Source organism: Zonotrichia albicollis, chromosome 3 (genome assembly GCF_047830755.1).
Source record: "Zonotrichia albicollis isolate bZonAlb1 chromosome 3, bZonAlb1.hap1, whole genome shotgun sequence".
In the NCBI taxonomy this organism is placed as follows: Eukaryota; Metazoa; Chordata; class Aves; order Passeriformes; family Passerellidae; genus Zonotrichia; species Zonotrichia albicollis.
Genome location: NC_133821.1, coordinates 21,453,387 through 21,478,345, shown reverse-complemented (window position 1 = coordinate 21,478,345; position 24,959 = coordinate 21,453,387). Strand labels below are relative to the sequence as shown.

At 51.1% G+C, this 24,959-nt stretch overlaps 1 protein-coding gene across 1 annotated transcript; it reads right to left on the bottom strand.

The window, feature by feature from the left end:
* Window positions 1-4,234: 4,234 nt before the first annotated feature.
* LBH (LBH regulator of WNT signaling pathway) lies at window positions 4,235-16,042 on the bottom strand. Its single transcript, XM_074536921.1, has 3 exons — window positions 15,865-16,042; window positions 15,039-15,141; window positions 4,235-6,719 (listed from the first exon to the last, which is right to left on the bottom strand). Exons 1-3 carry the CDS (start codon window positions 15,888-15,890, stop codon window positions 6,519-6,521), a joined length of 330 nt encoding a protein of 109 aa, XP_074393022.1. The 5' UTR covers window positions 15,891-16,042; the 3' UTR covers window positions 4,235-6,518.
* Window positions 16,043-24,959: the final 8,917 nt, after the last annotated feature.

Sequence of the window (24,959 nt, the reverse complement as noted above, 5' to 3'; positions counted from 1 at the left end):
CTCAGGAAGGCTCGTGCTTGACAAATATTTGTTGAGCTGATTGTAACCTGCCTGGCTCATAGCTCTGAATGCAGAGTACCTGTGGGGAAGAGCACAAACCCCTGCAGTACAGATACCCTTTTTCCTTGCCCTGGCACAGCTGGAGAAAGCCACAAACCTGAGCCACCTCTTTGCCCCAGCTGAGCTGCTCTCAGCGTGCAGAACAGCAGGAGCAGGCTGCTGCATGGCAGTGAGCACACTGGGATTATATCCCCGTGTTTCCCCTTGTGCTGATCCTCATCCTTGTAGTCCAGAGCTAAAGGCACAGGCCAGTGTGACCCTGGAGGAGGTGGGGAGCTGCCTGGCTGCAGCTGGACAAGGCTCTGGCTGCTGCAGCTTGCAGCAGAGATGCAGGCTGTGCATGATCATCCTCCAGCAGGGCACTGCACACAGCCTGTGGCCAGGAGCACCCCTGGGCCAGGGGATGTTTGGGAAGAGGCAGGACACACTCTGGGACATGGAGGGCAGGAAATACCTGGGCTCCTGAACTGGCTGAGGGTAGAATAAAGAAGGAAGCGCTGAAAATGAAAGCAGAGCTGCAGTGACATTTTCATGCTTGGCTTCTGACATCCTCTCCCTCTCATACACTTGACTTCCTTGCTTATTTTTATCAGATGAAGCTGATGGTCGCTGCTACGGTAACCCTGTGTGGTTACAGCTCTGGCAGCCACCGAGTGCTCAGTGCATGCTTCCTTTGTGGCTTGTGCACTCTTCCCACCCCTCAGGGCTCTCAGAACACCACGTTTGACTTTGCTGTGCCTCAGCTGCCTGTTGTGGTGGGTGGAGGTTCACCCCTCCAGGCTCTGCTCCCTTGTCCCAGGCCACTGCTATCTGCCATCTCTTCTTGTCCTTCTTGGTGGGAAAGGTACAGGTCACTGACCCCAAGCATGGGGCTGGGGGTTTTTGTTTTAACGTGGATAAAGCACAAGACAACTTTCACAGAGTTGGTAACTTGGTGTGGGAGAAAAAGGTGTGACCTCTTCATCGACAGGAAAAGGTCTGATTTGAAACAACAACCAAAAAAATTTACTTCTCTTGCTTTGACCCCAATCCTTCCCCTTTTAGCCGTTACAGGGAAGGCGAGACCACAGAACAAAGACATCTCTTTCCCAGCTGGTTTGTCTCCAGTCCTGGCACCCAAAGTGCCCCAGCCTGCTGCCCCAGGCTTTTGGCTCATGCTGGAGCCATCAGCACAGTCAAGCCCCACACATCTTTTCCTTCAGGTGAACTTCCACTGAGCAAAAGCTGGGAGCTGCAGAGGTAAGTGTGTGCCCCAGGGAATGTCCTGGCCATATTTCCAGTCCTTCAGGCACAAAACCATGGAGCCACAAGGAGCTTTGGCAGAGCAGCTCCCCACTATCACACCTCACAACCCCAGCCACAGTGCCCTCCCTTGCTTTGCAGCAGCTTCTGTTCTCTCCATCCCTGCTCACCATCACATGAACACACACAATGCTCCCTCCAGTCCCAGGCATTTCCTGGGTGAAGCAGGTTTCTCTGCACTCAGTTCCTCTCTAGGTGATGGGATGGAGCCTCTTCCCTCCCACTCCTAAAGCCAGCACTCATAAACATTCTTTTGTGTGAGGATGGGTTTGAGCTTAGCTCAGCAGAGCTGCTCTCCAGCCAGGCTTGCACGGCCCTTTCTGCAGGTGGGTGATCACTGGGGCTCTGGAAAGTGACACATTTTTAACCCAAGTGGCTCAAAGCCAATGATACTGTGCTTGTGACACTGCTGGCCTCCAGGACAGCCTGGATGGGCCACCATGCTTCAAGGATGTCCCCCACACTGCCCTTCTGCTGCAGAGACATTGACACAGACCCTGCTGACCGTGGGGACACCAGGCAGGTGCATAACTAAACTGCTGTGCTCCTCTCACATCCAGACACAGATTTGTGCTGGCCAAACATAAGCAGAAAGGCATCACTTGGACCGTGAAACACCCTGAGCTTTTCTCCTCAAGTAAGGATTTAGGGATAGCAATTCCTCTTGTTTATACAGAGGTGTGTGGTGCTCAGGATTGCTTTTTGAGAGCTCAGAGCATGTGCATTACAGGCTGTTGCTCCTCACATCTCCTGGTTCTTTCCAGGTGAGTAGACTTGGAGGATTTTGTTTTAGTTTTGATTGTGCTTCAAGGCATCTGAAAAGCAGATCAGCATCACAAGGATGAAAGCTCCACGTCCTCATAGGCTGGGAACTTCCTGCTGGGATTAAAATTGGAAGGAGACAGCTCACCCGAAAGAAAATTCAGCTTCTCCTGTTGCTTGCAATGATAAGGAGACTGGTTACACCAGAACACAACTTCAGCCTGCACAAGGGGACCTGTATCTCAGGAGCAGCTGCTCCCCACATGCAGTGCTGGTGAATTATCTTTGCACTCCCACAGAGCAATAATTTTTCCTGTCTGCACCCAAATGTAGGCAAAGTCAGATGCCAGCAGTTCATGTGCAGAGGTTCAAGTGACGGTGGGCTTGGTGAAGGTGAACAGAAGTGGATGCACACTGAACACTACAAATGAAATGTCTGGGAGAGTGAGCACAGGCTGAACTAAGCAGGAAAGCAGAGCACAGCTTGCTGTGTCATCACTTTCAACTACAGGGCAAAGCTGGAGGAGGACAAATGCCTCAGGTTTAAACGTTACCCAAGAGGAACATTGTTCTGTGTGCAAAGAAAGGTCCTTATGCCACCCATCATTCCTCTTTGGGATGAATAAGGCTCAGGCATTCAGCACCAAGCCCAATTTCATTTGATGATCCAAGCTCCAGTTTGGCCACAATAGTTGGAGTTAGGGAGCAGGAAAGAGCCTCCTTCCCACCAGCACTGCTCCAGGCAGATACAAGGCAGACCCCCTGGCTGAGCAAGCCCCACTCAGGGCCAACCCTTCTGGTCTCACCCCAAAACAGGATGATACATCAGGATTCATTCTTCATTCTGATGTGAGCCTGAAAAACCTGCTGGCGTGCAGCACATGGAAGCAGCAGACAAGTTCAATGTGTTTGCACTTTCCCTAACCAGTGCTGTAATTTTGAACAAAAACGTTCTGGGTCAAGAATAAACATCTTTGCTGATTTCAAACCAGCACATCTGGTCGTCTTGCAGCAGCTTCTACGAGGCAAGCAACTGTGCCTGAGGAAAGGAAGACATCAAAGCACCTCTGCTAGAGGCTGACTGAAGAAAAGGAGAGGTCAGCTTTAATATTGCATTTGTTCCCATGGCATAAAATATCCATGAGGGTTGAGCAGGATACAATTCATCTTCGAACTGTGGGGCTCACACTGAGCATGCCCTCAGTTCAAGCATTTAATGGAAAGGTCATTAGTTAGTGTATTTAAACTAGTCTCATGTAAACACAACACTCCAGTCTCAGCTGGGCTTGTTTGCCTAGGTTAGATTAGAGTGTTAGCTGCCAAATCACAGGAACTTCTATCCACGTACCTTAAAGATATGGGTATTCCAGGGTATTTGTTTCTTATCTCCGGGTTTTAGTGGAAAATTTAATCCCATTAAGTACACAGCTTGAATTACTGAACCCTGGCGTGGTCAGACTCCTACAGCCAGAACAGTGCCTGAGTACCAGAGCAGCACAGAGTCACACTCAGAAATGCAGCTGAATTTCTTTTTCCTTACTTACTTAGAATACTAAGGAATTTCTCCTTACTTGAGGAGAAAATTCCCCAGCAGCAGCACCACAAACTGCAGCACTGGTGAGTGCCAAGGCAGCTGCTCAGGCAGAGCTGACCCCTGGAGCCAGCATGGCCAACACAGACAGCCCTGGGTAGCTCAGCTGAGACCTACGGGCACCCAGCAGGGCAGGGCTTGTCTTCCTGAGTGCTGCTCAGGGCAGGGAAGAGCATGCACAGGGAACATGACTAACAGCAGCTGTGAATAGTTTCCACTCTCCATTACTTCATGCTCTGCAAGGTTAGGTAAGGGGGTAGATGTAGATGACAGATATAAATACAGATTTTTTTTTTTTTTCAGGAATAAATAAACCAGAGCAGCAGTTTGCTGCAGCCTTTCACTCAGCAATGAGCAACCACAGGAAGATGGAAGGCAAAGGTGCTGCCCCCTCAAAGTTGACTTAGGTTTCCAATGCCATAGGGCCAGCCACCAGTATGAAACCAGCAACTCCAGCTGATAACCACGACCTGGAAAGTTGACCATCCCACCCCACTTTCACAGTAAAAACAAAGCCAGTACATTTGGAAAGCATTTTCAAACTTTATTTACAACTGTCACAGTGACAAAAATGTAGTTTGAAAAAAATGCTAGCTTCTCCCTGAGGCTCAAAAAAGAATTACAGAAATATAGAATGTATATCATACAACAGGAGTTTTACTGGAGTGCTTTGTTCTTTAGATACGTTCAACAACAAATAGAAATATACACAATACTTCCAAAAAAAGGATGCTGACAGAAATATGCAAGTCTTTAGGGCAGACAGCAGGTCTGAAGTCCAAGGATTGCCATCTCACTGCTGCCCACATGGTAACATCTTTGATATAGAGCTTTGACTGGGTGGTACAGATGGTAGAGACCAATAGAGAGTAACACTCAGAAATAAGACAGCTGGCTGGTATGCAGGTGTACAAGCTCACTCCAGTATGACAGCAAGACTAGAACAAGTGTTACAGACACAACAGCTGAATCCATTGCTTGAGGAAACAGTATCACCACATCATGGCTGTTCAGTGATCACCCATCCAAGGTGGGCAGGGAGTGTCTGACTGGGTCTGCGTGGCTGGACCTGAGGCCAGCTGCAGTGTAGGAACACTGAATTTCTCCTGCTTTGTGCTAACTCCTCTCCAAACTCCCATCTGTCCAAAAATAGTTACACAGCTGATAAATTATTGCCATTATGTTGAAACACAAGCAAGACAAGACTAAAACAATCCTGCCAATATGTTAAAAGCAGTTCCCAAACCCCACCAGCGTTTAACTACTCATGAGGTATTAAAAATACAAATACACACATGTCCAAATAGATTTTAAAAATGGAACCAGTTATAAGCAAAGGGGGGTGGCATTGGGATTATTATGGAAGTTTGGTTAAGGCCTTGACATTTCTTTTCCGCTTCCATGACCCCAGATTTGGTTTAGGTGGTAACTGCTCTCATCCTATCCCAAGACTGACTGGCTCCCAAGCTGGTCCCCAAAGCTGCAAGACCATCCCTCCTTTCCAGGGAAGCAGCAGGTTACTTTGTCTGGCAGCAGACTGGCCTTCTCCTTGAGGCAGGATATCGTGAAGAGAGGACAAACCCAGACCTCACAAGCCAGTCTGCACCTCATGAAAACAACCATGAACGTTTCACCCTCACTAAGAAGCAGGAATGCATCTCATCTCAGGACACCCAGGCTAATCCTCTCCCAGCAGACCCCATCCTGCAAACCCCACTGGTGATCCACACTAGATCTGGTGTTTTGTCTTTGGATGACCCCCAGGTCTGGCAGCCCCCGTCCCAACATTCCCACCAGCCTGTCCTGCACTGAGGAGGCCCTGCAGTGCAGAGCTGGAGGAGAACCCCCCCACCCCAGCCCTCTCAAGCCCATTGACCAGCAAGTTAAGAGACACAAAACCCTACAACTTCAAGGACGCCGAGGCAAGGAGGCATACATCTCCACCCTTAGGCTTGGGGCACTGTACAAGACGAGACCACCCACAGCAGCCTCAGCAAACAGGAGAGAAAAATCTGAGGTGTTCAAACCTACATGAGCTCTTGCTGCAGACAAAAGCACCTTTTTACATCCGATGCACACCACCTCACGCTCACCACCTGCAAGATAAGCTAGGGCGTTGCAGGAGAGATGACAAGCAGCAGCCTAATGCTATCCTGCAAATACAGCTGCTCAGCATTGAAGAGTCTAAAGGCAAACAGGGGGACAAAGTAACTTTGGGGAAAGTGGCTGGAAAACAGGCTCAACAGCGAGAGCAAGAAACCAGACTACTCCTATGGACGCTCACCTTACCCTAGGAGGTGCCGCACCAGGGAGAGCTACAGGTCCCTTGTCACTAGGTCATTTAGCCATGCTTCGCTACGGACACCCTTCCATCCCCCAGCACACAAAATGGAAGCTGTAAGAAAGGCAAATCTGAGATATTTTGGCTCTGTTCTCATGCTTTTAGCCAGAGGCAGCTCCCAGCCAAACGCTGCCACCTCCAAGTTTCCTCCCCCTTCCTGAGCTCCCCCCTCAGCAGTCCTCGTGTGGTCACCCTCTGCCATGTGCTTGGAATTTCACTGCTGCCTCCGCCTCGGAAAAATACAGATAATGATCTCGAGAACAGCAAACATTTCTCTGCGTTACTTCCTTCCTTCCTCAGGAGGTCTGGTGACACCGAGGGCTTCAGTTCTCAATACAGAGAATACAAAAAAACTAAGATCTCGCAGGTGCAAAATTGAACTTGTCTTATTAAAAGACTTTCAAAGAAAGTGTGGCTCTTCCTTCAGAAGGGTGCAGTCCCTTGCCTTTCCTCGGACGCCATTTATTGCTCCTTGTTGTCCTTCTTTGCGTCTTCACAGTTTTCTTCCTCCTCCTCCTCTTCCTCCTCCTGCACAAGGAACTCCTCGGGCGGCCATCTGAGCTCTCCGCTCTCCACGTCGCCCTCCGTGGGCTCCACCACGATGGAGGGCAGGCGGTCCTTCAGCTTGCAGTAGCGATCAAAGTCCGAGGGGTCGGGGAAGATCTGAAAGAGCCAAGGAACACGCTGTCAGAGGGGCTGCGCCTGCACAGTCTCGGCCAAAAACCCAGCTCCAGACACTCAGGTCTCCAGGGCAGGCTAGTCTGGACACAGAGTCAATCACAGAGCGATGGGAATGCTCCTGGAGTTGTCAATAACCTTTTCCAGTCTCCAAGTAATGGAAATGAGCCCTGCCCAGGAGGCTCCCGAAGCACGCGCTTGCTTGGACAGCGCTCAGTAAATAGGCACCTGCCCTTTTGGATATTTATCCAAATGCCTCACCCCCCCTCCACCCCTGCTTTTGCATTAATGCTCGTCAGTCTGCACACAGAGCTCTCTCCATCAGAGAATCTGAGATCTCATTTCCTGCTGCTGGTCAGGCTGCACATCAGAAGAGGCTTGCTTTCCAGGCTCTGCTGCTGAGGAGGCTCATGGCAACCCAGGGCTAGCTCAGCCCAGACACCTGCAGCAAGGGCCTGTGCCTGGTATCACTCCAGGGCCACAGGGCCAGCCTGAAATAGCTCAGCTGCATGTTAGAGATAATTCTGGCAGCACTCCGCACACTACAGCTACCAGACATCAGCAGTGAAACTCAGCAGGACACTCATTTTATGGAAGCGCTGGGGACTAGAGTGTATTTCTTCAGGAAAGGGGCACCTATGGCACACCCAGCAGTTATGCACTGTACTTCCCATGCAGTGAATACAAGGACTCCTGGATCTCCAGCCCCTCAAGGTGCACCTTTCCCAATCCCTCCCACCCACTGCTTGCCACGTGGATGCACAAGCTTGTGCAGTGCAGGGCCCATACTCACTGGTAGTGCCAGTGATGCACACTTTGATCCTACCAGGAACTGAGGCAAAGTGTGAGTAAAGGGGAAAAAAACCTGCTGGTGCAGTGTTATCAGCAGCTTTGCATGACTAGATTGCAATATGAACAGAAAAGTTGTGTTACTTGTGGGTAACCTGCTGAGGAACACCTTCAAACCCCAGCTCATCCAGAAGGGAACTGGATGGGTGATAAAAAGGTTATCACTGCTGGGTGATAAAATCCACTTGCTACATCAGACCTCATGGTTAGTAGGCAGAAGATTAAACAACCACCACCTGCTATTTCAAACAATTTTATCAGAGTGTCCATTTCACATCAGAGTTGCATTTAAACACCCCAAGGAAGAAAATGACAAAGTGCATTTTCCCCTTGAGGTTGTAGGCCAGGTGAGAAGTCATGTGGCTGTACTTTGCTTTGAAGATCACCTGCATTCCAGTGAGTTCCAAGAACATCCTTGCAGGGAGCAGCACTGCCAGCCTTGGCCTCAGTCTGAGAGCAAGATCTCATCAGCTTTGATCTCTGTGGTTCCAGTTACAAAAGCAGGCTCCCCATCCAGGAGCCCTGAGCATTAACCATGAAGCCTCATTCTCCTTGTGCCAATCATCTGGGCACTCCCCACCTTGGGAAGGCCTGGCCACAAGAAACGAAACAACATCCTATCTGCTCCTTCAGCCTAGCAAATATTAGCTACAGCATCACCTCCTTGGCCATACTCAGGCTTCCACTGTTCATTTTTCCTTCACACCCAGAGCTTTGTGGCAATCAGACTGGGAAAGCCATTGGGCTGCTGCCTAACACAAATTCAGGCAAGGGAACAGAAAGAAATGCACGAATCAGGGGCTGTTTGCACGTGATCATCTGGTCCTGGGGACAGTGGTGCAAGACTCCAGCTCCCACCATCCATGTTTTTAAGGTGCACAAGAGCAGCTGAGGTCCCTGAATGCAGCCACATCAACCTGGGCATTGCAGCGTGAGCTGCTTGCTATTAGTCACTCTCAGTACCAGTGAGACAGCAACTGTTTCTTGGAACTTTGTGGCTTCTGCTTGGCCAAACAAAATCAGTTCAGGCACACACTGCATTACTGAAAGTACAGTCAGTGGCTCTTAAGCATCAAGTTATCTAAACCCAGGATAGGGAAAAAAATACTCTTGACATTATATGGTTTAGAAAGTTGCAATGGAAAAAAAGTGTGGTTCAAGAGGTTACATAAGCTGATAATGTCATGAAAATAGCCTCCTATGGAAGAAAAATAGCAGTATAATAATTAAACTAACCTTTGGCTGCTATTATTTTAAGCACATTAGGTCAAATTGGAGCAATTTCTTTGAAAATAGCCTGCCAGATTTTTTTTCCAGAAACTAAGTAGTAGTCATTTCCTTACAAACAAATATCCGCAAAATGTGGTGTGCAGCTTTTTTAATAATAAAAAAAAACCTAGCACAATCTTATCTCAAACAGCTGCAGGACAGGCCAAACCCAAGAAGGTCAGGATTTTTTCCACTAAGTCATGCTTTTTAATCGTTGAGGCAGCATGAAGGGAGATGTTGCAACTGCACTTTGAAGGGGCGTGGACAGTCAATGGAAAAAACACAGAAAGGCAGATTTCCTCCAGTGTGATGGGCAGGGTGACAGCAGGCCAAGCACAGGGGCCCAAGGAAAAAGGGTTTGAGACTTAACTGTACATGTGGGGAAGCCAAGTGAGAAGGTTAACCAAACCAGCCTCCTCTTCACAGAAAAAGATAAGCAAGCAGCAGCTCTCTCTGTCCTGCTCCAGGTAGGGCCATGCTGCATTTGCTGTAGGCCTTATTTACCTGGTCCCACTCCAGATTTAGACAATGGGGAGAAAGAAACCTCCCTAATTTACAGCAAGCTCCGCAATGGGGATTGCACAACTCAGCTCTGACCTGGGAGCTCTGCACCCTGTGGCACAGCAGCACCTGCCTCCTCCAGGCCTTTCTGCTCCCCTTATCCTGCCCTGGGCTGTGGGAGGAAGGCTCTGCACCTCCCTCCCCACAAACAGAGCAGGAGCCATGGGTCAGCTTCTCCCTCTCTGCATGACAGGGAGCCACCTTGCACACAGCTGAGGCAGGCACCTTCCCCCGGCAAACCTGCTCACTTGGTGGGGGACAAGTGACAAGCAAGTGACTGTGATGGCTGCCTAAAAGCAAATTTGCAGCAACTCAGAGGCATCTTCCACCCCTTCACTTGCATGATACAGCTGCAACTGCTCCCACACAGAGCCCCAAATCCTGGCCAAGGAGAGACACATCCAGTACCTCTAGATCCACAGAGGACATGCATGTTGCTTCTTACACCACTCAACACATCTTCTTGCTAACAGCAAGACTGGTTTTTACAGGCCCCTTGGGATTTCTGTCTGGGAACTGCTCTCCTCATGAACTTATCCAGATCACACACAAATCAACCAAACTCTTGCCATGCAGCTGGAAAGGGCAGGGAAAAGCAGAACTTGAAACAAAAGCTTGAAATGATTTTAGGACGATCATGTTTGCCTCTGTTTCAGATGATCCAGCTCTACTATCCTTGGATGAAGTCCTGGCAACAAGAACGGAAAGTTTTCATTGCCCTGGGGAGGCTCATACCCTCTCTCAGTATTCACAGGGATGGAGAAACACCAAAAGCAGGAGAGATGTCAGGCAATTTAGAAGATTAGCTCAGCACTACCATAATCCAAGTGACACTTGTAAATCCAAAACAACTTCCACATGTGTGCTCCATACCAACACCCATAGTTAAAATGCCTGTCTCCCCTCCCATGGGGCTGAAAAGTATTTAAATTGTATTACAGGGAGACTAAAGCAATGACATCTTTCCAAATTAAGTTACTGGTTTGGGGGAAAGCTTTGCTTGAGTGTGGTAGCTCTAGACAAGACTGCAAAGTCCACACTGGGAGACGTCCCACTTCAGGCACAGGATACATCACTCATCCTCCTTGGACTGAAGGGCTGAATTTTGGGGCTCTTCAGCAATATCAATATTCCAAATCCCAAATCAGCATTGAAGTTCTGAAAATAAAAGTTTAGTGCCACTGAGAAGCATGGCAAGCTCCTTTCAGGAAGTGCTTTGGTCATCTCTCAGTGGCCTCTCTGGAGGGCTCCTCCAGCCACAATGTATACATTTACTCACACAGCAGTCATGACTCAAAAACGAGCTCCAAGGATGCACACGGCAGCTGTGACTCAGGTTGATGAGCCACAACAACTCCCCAGCCACAGAAATACTGCCCTGGCTCAGGACATGATGTCAGGGAAACTTCCTACATCTAACCATTTTCCCTCAGAGTAACAAGGCATCAAAGTACAGTGGAAAAAGCACACTCTGAGGTGTTGCTGCTCTGTCCTCAGTGTGGATTTCAGTGGAACACTCGTGCACAGCATAGCTGCCAACATGATTGCTTTTTTATCTGTTTATCCCATATCCTGCTTCTGTCCTCACTGAGGTCCCAGACCCTGGAATACACATTGACTCTGCTCATTAATCTTGTCTAGCAGCCGTGCTTGCTATCACCACCTTTTTGCAGCCTGGTCTCAAAACCTTCCACAGCAGCAAGCAGCACCTCTGAAGGACTTCCCCTGCACAAATCAAAGCTGCACAGACATGAAACACCTGACAAGAAAACAATTACAGAGGAAGTTCAATTTCCATTGAGCAAACAGCCCTTGGGGCAGTAACATACTGGTGGTCCAGTTTAACTGGAGGGATCCAGCACACACAGCTCCCAGGGAAAGCCAGTGCTTCCCCAGGGCTGGTGAGGAGGTGTTGCACTCACCAGAAATGACTTCCCCAACACCAAGCTTTTGGCACAGCCACTGGATAGAGCCTTAAGCCTATTTACCCAGATTCAGGCACTCTGACGTGATTGCCAGCGAGCTGTGGCTGTGATTAACCCGCACAGATCCCAGCATGATGCGATCACCACCTAAAGAGCTCAAGCTCCCCATGACAACCAAACCTCAGCTGAGGGCACGAGGCAAGCCCAGCCTCTGCAGGCCACTCTCCTGCAGGGGAGCCTCAAGGAGCAGCGAGCCACCTGCCAGCCAGCCTGCAGCAAAGCAGCACACTCAGCTCAGAACGCACACTTGGGGCATTAAGGCACTTTCAGTTGTGCTCAGACCCTGCTCCACTTCCAAGAAGCAAGGTAGGACTGCAGTCAAGGCACTGTTTTGACAACAGCTCCACGAAATGATTAATTCAGCCTTGGTTTCAGCGGCATTGTTCGTGCTGCTGGGAGACAGCACAGAGGACAAGCTGGCAGAGTGCTGATGAGGCTCTTCAAAGCACGGGTATTTCTGGGGCTGGGAAGCAACAAACAGTGCATTGGCCCTGGCTGGCAGCAGAAGCAGCCTGGCTCACTGGACACTGCCAGGCAGGGAGTGTGTGAAGCCCTCCACAGCCACATCTGTTTGCAGCAGGGGCAACTTGAGCCATCAGCTGCATTTCAATGAGTTTTTTGTTTAGTAAGTCCCATGGGAATTATGGGACATCTATTAAAGATCCAGAAATAGCTTCTCACTGCAGGCACAAGACCCAGCATGACATCATCTCTTCAGTCACATCTTCTGTTTTGTCTATGCTGCCCTGTTCTGAGACTCATGCCCCAAATTCACCACTCACTTCTGCTCAGGCCCTTGGAATCTGAACCATCTTCAGGGGGATCAAAAAGCAGCTTGCTGTCACAAATACAGTAATAAAAGCTGTCTTACAGAGGATGGTTTTGAAGTTAGCAAGCTAGCTTACAAGCATTTTACATATTAACTGGAAAAAAGGCAATCCCATGGTGAGAAAGCATGTTTGCCTTAAGCCTATGGAAGAACTCAGTTAATACTGGTATTCCTTCTGCAGCCTGAGTTTTCACTATTGAGCAGTGATGACCAGCCCAGCAAAGGGCACAGTGCTTTATCAGGGAGGAGAGTGCAGACCTTCAGCTCATGTCTAGGACAGACAGACACGCAAGTGGGTGGAAGATGCAGAAGAACGAAGTCAACAACCCAAGCTCCCTTCACAACCACTGAGACACAGAGGAGCCAAGAAGTTCAGTGAACTCCTCAAGACAGAGGAATCAGATTGCTAAAGTTTATAATCAGGGTATGAGCTTGCTTCCTCAGTTTACTTCCAAATAAAACAAAAAAAGACTTTGAAACAGTTGTCTAGGTAGGACAAGTCTGTCTGCAGCAGGTACTGATGTGCTCCAGAATTCCAGCAGTGCTGCTGGGCTGTACCACCTCCTCCGGTCCAGACAGTTTCATGCCTGCCTCTGGTGGAAGAAGCAGCCCCCAGTTTGAGGCAGCATCCTGCTGACCAACTCCCAGGCAGTCCCTGCTCTACACAGCTTGAAGGGGGAAATTTTGAACCCCAGTTTGAGGTCATCTCTGTAGTAAAATGAATTCAAGTTCTGCTAAATGAACAGGACAATTTTAAAGCTAAAAGCTTGATTCTGGCTCCACTTTTTATTTTTTGCCTCTTGTAGCCAGCCAAGGGCTGTTACACTGTGAGTGCCTGACTCTGCAGATGAGTGGAGGAAGATGCTGCAGCTCAGAACAACAAGCCTCAGTGTAGGAGCAGTCATGCTCCATTAGCCCTGTCTGGTTTTAAGTTATTGCACTACAGCTCTCAGACAAGCATACAATTTTCCATGTACCAAACTCCCTCCATCAGCAAGATGAGGCACAAAGTGCCAAAGTCTGAGGTAGAACAAAAAGTCCATGGTGCTATTTGCATCAGATTTGCCCTTGCTGGTCTCAGCTGACTTTTCAACTCTTTAAGGATGCTTTCAACTTACCTTGACTTACACTGTGACATTCTCAGCCCAGCAGCCAGAGAAGGAAGGCTGGATCCTGCTCCCCAATCCTCTTTACACTAACCTGATTTAGAGGCAGACCTCCTACACAGCCCACACACTACTAATGCCATAAGGGTCGTCCATTTCAACTCCTCTACTCTTGCTGCCACCACTCTTCACCACATCAAGGTGAAGTTTTCCTTGCAGGCATTTGAAAAACAATTATCTACCACTAGACCACTAAAGAGAGCAGATCCAGGATGCAGAAGCCCTGCACAGATATGAGTCGTCAGCTTTTATGACTCACATGTTCAGGTGATCCACTCAAAACCAAACAGTCCTGTTCCCCAGTTGGCCAAAGCAGGCTTTATCAAGGTCATTAGCACCTGGGGAAGAATCTCACTGAAGTGATCATTAGAACAAGCAGGGCACCTGGATTCTGCCTCTCCCTGGGAATCTGGATGGGCAGATTGAGGCATTTGACCTGACTGGGTTAAGCCTCTTCATAAGGTGACCCATAAAGGCAGCCCTTGCAGGTTACTTTGATTGCTTCAGATTTAACAACTGGCATTGCCTCTGCACTCTGTAAAGGAGGAAAGAGAGGCTGCACACTCCCCACTAGCTCAACTGCTGAAGCACAGCTATGAACCAAACAACTTGCATTATCCAGAGCCAGAATCCTGACTGAAAGAAGGAATGCATCCCCTTTTCCTCTACATTCTGCTGGAGGCCTCGGTGGTGGCCCAAAGTTCAGTCGATTTCATGCTCCAGTGCACTGCTGCTGCCTTGTAGTTCCCTTTTCAGACAAACATTCAGCACCTCATCTGAATGCACACTTGGAGCAAATGCCTCCGTGCACATTGTGTAACATCTGCAAAGGACAAAGGCTGCATCTGGATGCGCTGGTAAGAGTCACCCGACACACAGAGCAGATGCAAGTCGTCTGCCAGCATCCAGAATCTGTGTCAGAGCTCATCACCGAGCCTCCTGGAAGTAAGGAAAACCATGGAGCTGGGAAGCTAAGGTGCCTAACTTGTGCTGTGATTAACTACAGGCTAGGAAATGAAAGGGATGTTAAGACTAAATCAGGCTGCAGACCACTTCTTCATTGATCTAGAGATGAATAGCTAACTACATTGTTCAGAAGTTTCAGAATGAATGCAACTCGTGCCTCCAGGTACCGAAATCTCCAGTGACATTTCACGGCTCATTTAGGCTGTGTCTGCCCTCACCGTCTCTCACAGAGGATTGTTAACCCTTTCAAATGGACACGTCGGTCAGGAAAATCAAGAACTAGATCAAAAAAAATGTGGATGCCATATAAACAGCATCCTCCTGCTCTCAGCAGATCAGCTGTATACTGTGTTACAAAGATCTCATGAGCCCTCTCAGCCCAGTGAGTGCCATGAATCCTTCTTTAACCCATCTCCTACTGAGCCCCGGGAATGCTGAATGAGCAGGGGCTCGGTCACTTCAAAACAATTGAATCCTCTGCCAGCCCGCACTGATAGCGAGGGATATTTTAGACAGCCATCTCCTGCCAAGCAAGCATTCCAGTCTGTTGACTAGTTCTCACTACTGCAAGACCTGCCATTAGGTCAGGCTATGGAAACGTGCGTTAGACCAAGCTTAACAGTGTAGCCCAGGCAATTCCACACGGGATTAGTGCCTCAAGCGCCAGCCAAACACTCACCTGATACGACAGCCCATCCTTGCGGGGGCTTAGTCCGATCTCATCCATGGCTGGGGTGTTCATCATCACTTCAGTCATTTCAGCGGATCTCAGATAATCAGAGCTAGAGACAAAAGACAGCATTCCAGTGATCCGAGGGGCTACGGCAGGACCGAGCACGATTCAAGCAGCGAAGCGAGCAGCGGAGACTGTAGGCAGTCTATTTCTGGTCCCTTCCTTCCTGCCCCCCCTTGGAAGGCAGCGGAAAAAGCTCAGTCCCTCGTAAGCTGGAGCTGCATCCAATGCCCTGGGAGCACCACCCCGGCTCTGCCCCAGGAGCTCCAGCACAGCCGGGGACGCTCCGGCAGCAGCGCCTCGCTGTTAGCCCCGCTTCCCTCAGCTCTGCCCCGCGGGGAGAGAGGGGGGAAGTAAAAACCCACACTAAATAAAGTGCAAGCGCGGGGGGCTTGGTTTTTCTTTCACTTTTTTTTTTAAATTTTATTTCTCAAGCCGGTGCGCTTTAGCTCCCACTGACTTATTTTACAACCTAGGGGACTCCCACGCCAGCGGAGCGCGCGGCGCCAATTCCAGCTCGGCTCTTCCAGCCTTAATGGAATTTCCAGCGCGAGAAAAGTGAACTGAACTCCCTCCCGCAGCCGCTCACCCGTCCCGCTACCGCCCACCGGCCGGGGAACCGCCGCCACCGAGCCGCTCCCCGGGGCCCCTCGCCGTCCCGCTCCCCGCCTCACCCCGGGGCGGCTGAGGCGGCATGAGGGGACACGGTCGGCTGAAGGGGCTCGGCCTCAAGCGTCCCCCCGCCCGCCCCTCACGGGAAGCGCCCACTCACCAGGGCAGGGGACACAGCACAGACATGAAGTCCCAGCGGAGGCTGCCCCGGGCAGGGGGTGGTGGAAGGGGCACCCAGGCGCTGCGGGACGATGCGCGGCGCTACCGGGGAACCGAGCAGGGTCCCTCACGCCTCGGTCGCCGCCTCCACTCTGAGCCCCGCGCTCACCGCCGCGCCGCCTTAAATGGCCCCGGGGGGCGTGGCCCGGCTCTAGCCCCGCCCATTCGCCTGACGTCAACTTTTTCATGAATGGCCTCGGCGCCGCCCGCGGGGGGACGGTGGGGGGGGGGGGGGGGGGTGGTGGTGTCCGTCTGTCCGTCCCTCCCATGTCCCCGCCACAGCCACCCCGTGCCGGGCGTTCCCAGTGCAGGGAGGTCAGAGCGGTGTGTTCCCGCTGTCCCGGCCCGGGCCGAAGCGGGGTGCGGCACCCCGGCTCTGCTGCCGGCACCCCGAGCATCACCGCGGCTGGCGCTGGGTGTCATGGAGCGGAGCGGGTCTCAGGCACGGCCCCTTCGTGGCGGTGGTGGCCGGGGACACGGGCAGGGACGGCAGGTGCCCAGAAGCGGCAGCGGCCGCCCAGCCCCGCCCCTGCTAGCACCCTCCGTGCCCCGCACCGCCGGCGGGGGTAAAAGCTGAGTGAGCAGCTTCAAGGGGCCCAGTTATATTTAGCAAAATAATGTGAATCAATGACGGGAAAGCGCAGGAGCAGAGGGAGAGGCAAATCCATTCGCTGCCCGGGCAGCGTGAGCACCGCGGGCAGCTGTAGGTAAAGCACAGTTCCTGCATTTCCCTCCCAACGTGAAGCTTCTGGAAAGCAAAGTGCATCTTTGGGAGAAAGGCCTGGGCATCCCAAGCTCAGCATGACTCCCGATGTTGTGCATGGATCTGCTGGTGTTTGTACACCCTAAGGAGCAGGCTGTGTCCCGAGGCACGTGCCACGGGATGGGCCGGGCTCTCCAAGGCTACTGAGAGATGCTCAGGGCCTTTGGGGACAGTTCCCCCCTCTGTTTGCTTTCCCAGGGATGTTGCTGTATGCTGGCAGGTGAAGTTTAGTGCCGGGACTGTTTGGATTCCACCTGTTGCTCCATGCTGCTGCTCAGACTTTGCCAACACGGTGGATAACCAAGCACACACTTGCTTCTCCTGTTTCCCTCAAAGGCAGAACACTCAGCTGCTGCCCTGCTTCACACACATGTCCATGCACGGGCAAATACGTGCTATTTGCCCCAGTATATCAGTGCTAAAAAAGCACAAGTTCAGTGTGTCTGAAGGGAAGCTTTGCCCTCAGCTCCACTGATCTACCCTCCAGACTGTGTATGAGTGTGTACATCCCTACGTGCATGTGTTTCCTCAGAGCGGATAATTTAATCTGCTTAGATTGATATTATATAATGTGAGCATATGTGGGTGTTTCACATCAGGCTGCAGCAAGCTGCTGCTTTGTGCCACACTGGAATGAATCACAAGGAGTCAGTCGAGCCCCTGCAAGCGTGTGGAAATTCAGGTGGGTGGCAGTGAGCTCCCTGCAAAGGGCCACCAGTCACCTTCCACAGGGTTAAAGGGAGGGAGGCAGCAGAGGGGACTGGGTGCACACAGTCCCTTTGCCCTCCTTGAGCCCCCTGATGACAAGGTTTGGAGTCAGGGAGAGGAGTAAGAAGACAGCCAAGTCTCCAAAGTGCTGGGGAAATAGCTTCCCTCTGTTCTGCTGGCCTGTCCACCCAGACCCCCTCTCCCTGCTGCATCCCCTGGGACACACTTGTTCACATTGGCTGTCTTTGCTGATTTCTCCACCATAGAACACAAAGACTTGACTTGTAAAAATGCTTTTTTTGATGCTGAACAGCCCAGGCCAGTGCCTGGTAGTATGTGCAGAGGCTGGGAGACCACTCTGGGAGAAGGAGAGAGACAGGGTGCTGCTTCAGTCAAGTCTCTTAAAATTAATTTTCCAGCCTGCCCCAAGCGCTTTCTTCCCCCACCACGTCCAGTTAAAACGTGGGACATGAGATGGGGACATAACTCAATTCCCTGGGATGTTTCATCTGAAGCAACCCTGCCTGTGTCCCTCAAACATATACACACCTGCTATGGATTTCCTGGTGATGTCTGCACAAAATAAAAGCTGATGAAAAAACCCACATGCCCCAGCCCCAGGCCCTCTTGCACCAGGGCCACTGATTTGTCTCTCTGAATGCCTTCCTATGCTCAGCAGGGCTTGAAGTTCAAGGTTTTCCCTCCTTGGGAAGCTCATTCCTTTAAGTATATAATTTTTGATACGTCAAAGTCCCTGAAGGAGGTCAAGGGACAGAAATGGGGCTCCAACCTCTCCTCCATCCAGCCCCCATGGCTCCTGCAGCCACCACTGAGAAAAAGCAGCTTACATCAGCCCTTTGCCAATGTCCTCTGGGCTCTGCCTTGCCATCTTGGCTGTCAGGGGAAAATATTCGAGTTTTTACCTAGATAAGTGCCATTCAGGGGGTGTGAGAGGGATGACACAGAACAAAATTCCTGGGCTAAGTCTGTGTGAGTCTGTGCTGAGTACACAGATTACTTCCCAATGACTGGGTGAGAGCATGGGCCCTGAGCCTGGCCAATTCCCATCCAGAGGCCTGGGGATCCGTGCTTTTATTGGCTCCAATCCACTGAGATCTATCCGTGTGATTAACCCTAAATGTGTTAACAGCCCTTTAGAAAGCACAGGCACACCTCCTGTGATTCCCATCAGTGATTCCCATCAGCCACACTTGGCTGCTCCCCTGCTTCGGGGTGGTTCCTGTGGCCACCAGGGTAAGGTTCTGTGGGTGAGCTGTGCACCAGGAACGCTGCACCTTTGTCCCTACCCTTGGGGGAAGTCCTGCTGAAGGCATCCAGGTGTCCCAGGGATGGAAGATGTGTTATAAGCCTGGGAAGGCGTTCTCCATGCAAGGGAGTTGTCCTATAACAAACAGCTCCTTCTGCTTTACTTGTCCAGCCAGGTGTGAACAGCTGGGGCTGCAGAGGTGAGCAGGAGGGGCTGTTGTACCTGTGGCTCCCACCTTGCTAAGAACAAGCTTTCCCCTTTGGATAAGCCTTTATGTCATGTCTAGGCTGAAAATGAGGGAGCCCAATTAACCCTTGAGCTGCTGAGCTGCCACGTTGGAAATGGCATGTCCAAGCAATCAGTTTTCATTACATCCCAGATCCTAAAATCCCCAGTCGTCACTTCTCTCAGAGCACAAAGCAAGAGGAATTTCCTGCCATCCATGAGCTCACAACCACAGAGCAGTACATGAGAGCAGATAATAAAATGGGATTAGCTCAAACTCTTTGATCACAAATGAGAATGAACCCCTGTGCTCATTCTCTGCTTTATTGATAGGAGCAAGATACAAGCATTTCAAATTGCTATGTTTTTGTCTTTTATTTTCAGCCAGTTCTAGTAAATGGAGCTCAACCTGCTCTGATTTCCCCTTCTTCCCTTATCTCAATGTTCACCAAGTCCCTGTTTCACTGCTATGTATTTTTCCATTAAACACTGTGGATTCCCCAGTCACCTGGGGGCAGGAACAGCAGCACTTGGGCTTTCAGCTGGAGTAAAGGGCTTTCCAGGGCGTTGAGCTGAAGGGAACCAGATGAGCCCCCTGCCTTTTTTATTACCTTCAGTTAATTGTATAAATCCCTGTAATATTTTGCTTTTCAGGACAGCATAAACCAACCAACAAATGGAAGCTCATACGTTCTGCATCAGCAGCAATCCAGCAGGAGCAGAGTGATGCTGAAGGACAGAGCATCACTATCCTCCTGGAAGACACTTGTGCATCAGCAGAGCCAAGGAGATTGCTCATTTCCCTATATTTTCCCCTAACCTGCTTGCAATGCAAGAGATTTCATAGCATTTGCCTCCAAGCAAACACAAGACACGGCGTGTCTGGATTTAGATCCCACTCGGCACAGGCTGAGCGCACGACAGCCGCTGGCACCCCAGCCCCTCTGCAGCCATGCACGTGGCCACCTCCCTTTTCCAAGGGGCCACTGAGGCTGCACGTGGCCACCTCCCTTTTCCAAGGGGCCACTGAGGCTGCCCGAGGCGACGTGACCAGCGCAGGGTCACCCTCAGGGTCACCTCCATTCGGGAGCGGAGCTCGCCGGTTCTTGTCTCCCGGCCAGCGTTGTGAATCCTACGGGGAAAGTTTCCTAGTGAAAAAATAAACTCTTCCCACTTGGAATTTAAAAACAAAACCATGGAAACGTTTCTCTCCGTCCTAATGTTTTGCAAAAAAGTTATTTTAACAAATTTAAATTTGGGGCTTGATTTGACCGTCCGGTGCCCTTTGAAATAGTTGAATCCAGGCCATCACCGCAACCATGTTTGAGCCAGGCTTTGAGCTCCTGCTTGCCTGACATTCCACCAGAACCTTGGGCATTTAAGTCCCCCTCCTCAGCTGAGAGGTGGTCAGGCTCCCCCCAGTTCTGGTTTCCTGCACACACTGTGTGCAGTATCTTGTTTTTGCTTCACCAAGTTTCATGATCCCCTTGCAAATAGTTTGCATGCCCAGGGATGCTGCAGATGAGCTGAAACAGCTGCCACCTGCAGGCTGCCACCTTGGTGGCACCACCAGAGACTGTCCCATGTGCCTCTGTCCAGCAAAATCTTCCTAAGAGGTGGTGACTGCAGCTCAAACCAACTCTGGGCTGTCCCTGCATGGCCCTACCTGTGCATGACCTGGCACAAACCCTCTCCTGTCCGTGCTCGTGGCACACAATCTATTTATTTCCTTGGAAAAAAACAGGCTCTCGCAGTGTCATTCTTTCCAGCCACTTTCCACAGAGCATCACGTTTCACAGTGACTTTCAGAGAGTGATTGAGAAGAAAAGGCCACTCAACGTTTGGCTGTCCTGCTCCGTGTGCCTCGTGTTGAAGGGGGTTGGAGAGCAGAGAGGAAAAATGGGGTTCATACTCTGTGATGAAAAGCAAAAAGGATGGATACAGCCGTCAGAGTAGAGGGGTTTGATCTTATAGACCCAGATGGGCTGCTAAGGGCCTGGGAATTGGATCTGCTTTTGCAATGTTGCCTCTGGTTTTATTTTACACTGACCCCCCAGGAAGGAAGGGGCCGTGCTGGAGCTGAGTCTGGAGCCTCTGGTGAGGCTGGCTCAGGGTGGCTCAGCTGGTTTCCATCCACCTCTGCAGGCCCCATTCAGGGAAAATCTTAATCTTGTCCTGATAATTGAGTTTATGCTTAAGGACTTTTCTGAACTGGGGACTTTCCTTGGATGGTGACAGCTCCTGTGGATAACCATGAGGAGAGTGAAAGGGGCAGCAACAGGAGGAAAGGACAAAGGACATGGCTTCTCTGTCCCAAGAAACCTAAAATATGAAGACCTTGGTTTCTTCTTCTCTTTTCCTCTCCATTGCTAGAGGTGGCACAGCTCCATGTCCAGAGTTCCACCCAATGCCTGGTCCTTGTTCCAGCCAGCCCTGCCTGGGACATGTCCCAACATAGCCTGCAGTTTTCCTGGGCACATGGCTGGTCTCCATGCCTCTTCCCTGGCCCCCTCTGTTGCCCATTGCTCTCAGAGGGGCTGAATTTCAGAGTCATTTTGCAATAATGTAAAATTCCACAAAGCAGGAGAGAATTGTGCTCAAAAGCCCAGCAAAGGGGGTTTGATGTGGACCTCACATGTGTAGGTGTCTCACCAGCATCCCCTCCAGGTTCCTGCAAAAGGAGGTGTCTTCTCCATCCTTCTGATGGCTCCTGCAGGAGATGCACTTGGATAAAGAATGGATAAGCAGCAGAACTCCATGTCCAGGGCAGGAGGACGTGTCCTTGCTGGACTCTCTGGAGTTGTAGTGAGCACCCTGCACCCTCAAGGAAGCCAGCAGAAGATGTGAGCTCTCAGTGTGGCTCCAGATCATGCCAATACAAAAGGACACATTGAGAACAACGAGTGTCTGGATTAATATTTATATTCTGTCAAGGGAACAGAAATGCCTTTTGGCTGGAATTGGTGCATGGAAGATCTTTCATTTAAAAAATTGAATCCTTTACTCAATCACTGCATTTCCCCTTTTCATCATCCTAGAGTTTTATTTATTGACGGGTTTATTTTTTTTAACAGGGTATGTTTTTTAACAGTGTAGTTTTTGGGTTTTTTTTAAAACAGTTTATTTTTTAAAACACTGGTATTTATTTCCCTTTTTTTAATCGGTTGGTCAGATGAGTGGTGCCCTGAGACGAGTTGACCCTAGAGGCAACATCTCCCCTTCCCAGTTTCTGGCAGGTCACTTCCTAGTATCAGGGAGACAGTGGGGGCATGAGAAACACAAAGATAAGTCCCCTGCCTAAGAGGGAGAGAGGCAACACGGACATCCAAGCATCAAGAAGGCACCAAAACACAGGAGCTAAATGGGGGAATTTATTCCTTCTGTAGTATCTCATCTATGCTGTACTTAAAGCTGTGACCACTGCTATCCCAGCACAGGGCAGCTTTTACATCAGAAATACTGCTTTTGCGCCAAAGGAGGAATAACATTCTTGATGTTGGGCACATCTGCCTCAATAGAAGTGAGCCAGTGCTCCAGCTCTGGCTGCTGTGAGAGCAGATAAACCACTGTGTCCCCACCACAAAGCATGGGAGAGGATGAGCAGGGGATGGCTGCCCCTGGAGTTTCCCCAGCAGAGACAACTTTGTTAAAAAGAGTTGAAAGGACCTAGGGCAGAAAATTAGTGATGAAAATCTAGTACTGATTTAGGGGGATAGCTGCTGACCCAGCAGAGCCCCAGGCTCTTCTACTTGTTGGATGAAAGGTGGGCTATGGCCACCCTGCAGATGAGGAGCATGGGACAGCTCGGACCAGGATGTGCCTGGCCTGGCTCCTGGCAGGCACCCAGCTCCTCTGGGTTTGTGGTAGGTCCAGGCTTGGGGAGCAAATCCAGGCACTTGGGAGAGAGGGACTCTGATCACATGGGTCTCAGCAATGCTCCTCTCCACACCCCGTCCTGCATGTGCACAGGTGTGCAGGAGCCAGCACGGTCCCGTGTGGTTATCGGCCTGTCCCATCCCTGTCCTGATCAAAGTTTCTTACTGTTGCCTATTAAATCAAACCATGATGCTCAGTACCGACCTTAACTCTGACCTAAGAGGGCCTACATCTGTCAAGGAGCAAGAAGTAATCCCATGAAATCCTCAGCTTCCTACTTAAGATGGAGGCTAGTTACCCTTTTGCCTTCTGCTCCAAGAGCTCACTAAGACAGGGATCAATGAAGTAATTGCTTCTTTGGGGACTCCAGGAATGAGTAGCTAAAGTAGCTCAGCTCTGAAGTCCTGTGCCTACTCAGTGGCAGCTCTTCCCTCCCTTTCCAAAGGCCCCAGTGGGGATTTGTGTTCTGCTCTCAGTGAGACTCCTCAATCCCTGGTTTGTGATCCTCTGCCCAGAATAACCATGTGGCAGGATGATCCCTTCCTCCCCTCACCCACCACTACTCCTATCATTCCCAAAGCAGCAGGGAAAGGATGCTGGTCCCAGCTCATCTCATCCCATACAGTTACACTCATGGGAGTGGGGCAGTGTTCACTGTGTAAACCCTTCGTCCAGCGAGGCCCCCAGGAGGAGTCCCTGAGGTTTGTCTTACACAGTTCCGGGTACTTCCCATGGTGGGAAGCAGCCTGGTGGCTCCTGTCCTCTGGCAGCTGCATTGTCTGGCCAGCCAGCAGGGGAAGGGATGAGCTTTATCTTAAATCTATCACTACTGTTGAAGAATAGTAATCGGGCAGCTCAGCCATGCCTCTAAAGAAGAGACAAATTCTCTGCTCACCTTCCTCTACTCGTGTGGACTTCAGTGCAAGTGCACCAGGAGAAAACCCCACTCCCTTTGCTCCCAGCTGCTGAGGGCACCCAGGACACGCCGTCTCCCTTGTGCCCACAGCTGGAAGCGTCCTCCCTCCTGCCACTGAAACCTGGGCGCTGAAATTCCCGCAGAAAGCATCTTAGGGGGAAACTGCGTCCAGAGCGTGAACCAGCGGCACGAGCTGATGCCCGTCCAGGTCTCCGAGCCATTCTGGCCCCGTGCCAGCACGGGGGAGCAGGGAAATCGGCCGAGGTCTCGATGCACGGGCTCTCCAGCCGCTCTCCATCCCCCTGCACCTCCTCCTGAAGCCGCGGCGTGCGGGACACGCTCCCTGCCGGGAGCGCCCGGCCCTGCAGCATCCTCGGGGATGGATGCGCACCCATCTGTCCGCGCTGCGGGACAGACGGACGGGCCGCGCCGAGCGCCCAGGGGGCTGCTCGGCGTTTGGCAGCCGCGGAGCAAGCCTGCGTGCCGGGTTCGCGGGTGGGGACTCCCGTTCGGTAGGCAGACGGCAGCAGAGGGTTTGTGGGTGGGAAGGTGTCTCCAAACACAGCCTCAGCCACCACCAGCTTAGTCTTGCAGTCGGGGTGTTTCTGCAATATGGAAAAGTATCACCATGGCTCCCCCCTCTGCAAAGGAGCACTTGGCAGCCGAGGAAGTAGGTTGGGAGTGCAGTCACAAGCGATGCTGCAAGAAGTGGCAGGCTTCCCACAGGGAGCCTCTTAAAATGCTCCATGGGCCCTGTGCAGAGCATCACCAACACCTCCATGGTGCAGCCACCCCTACAGGAGATGAGGCCATGCCAGCCTGGCTCTGCAGCAGTTTGGGGAAGGATGAGGATGGCCTTTACACTTGAAATTAAAGGCTACAGAAGCAGGCAGGAGAACCAGCAGCCCCCCTGCCAGGGCTGGGCGAGGTGGCTGGAGTTGGCATCAGGGGGCAAATGTGCCTGGACCTTCTCAGAGAGCTTCTCAGTGTGTATGAAGGAGGAATTGTCCCACTCACCTGACCGTGGGCCACATGGTCTCACCACCACAGGACACAGCCTGTGTCCCAGAGGCCCAGCCTGCTCACAGAGGGAGCCAATAGATTCCCTGGGTTATGCTGGACAAAGCCAAAACCTGCAGCACAGCTGTGGTGCCTGGGAGCAAGGGAGGGCACAGAGGCCTGACCAGGGATGTTTTTCTCATTGCAGCACCAGCTACTGAAGCAGACCAAAACCAGCCCCTTGTTTGAAATATGGTGTTCTCTGACCTAGCCAAAACCATG

What these genes read in the sequence shown, in the direction of transcription:
- LBH (XM_074536921.1), bottom strand. Translation starts at nt 15,890, where the DNA reads ATGTCTGTGCTGTGTCCCCTGCCCTG. An exon ending in GTGCTGTGTCCCCTGCCCTG is followed by an intron (nt 15,142 to 15,864) that starts GTGAGTGGGCGC and finishes TTTTGTCTCTAG; the next exon opens with CTCTGATTATCTGAGATCCG. An exon ending in AGGATGGGCTGTCGTATCAG is followed by an intron (nt 6,720 to 15,038) that starts GTGAGTGTTTGG and finishes TGGCTCTTTCAG; the next exon opens with ATCTTCCCCGACCCCTCGGA.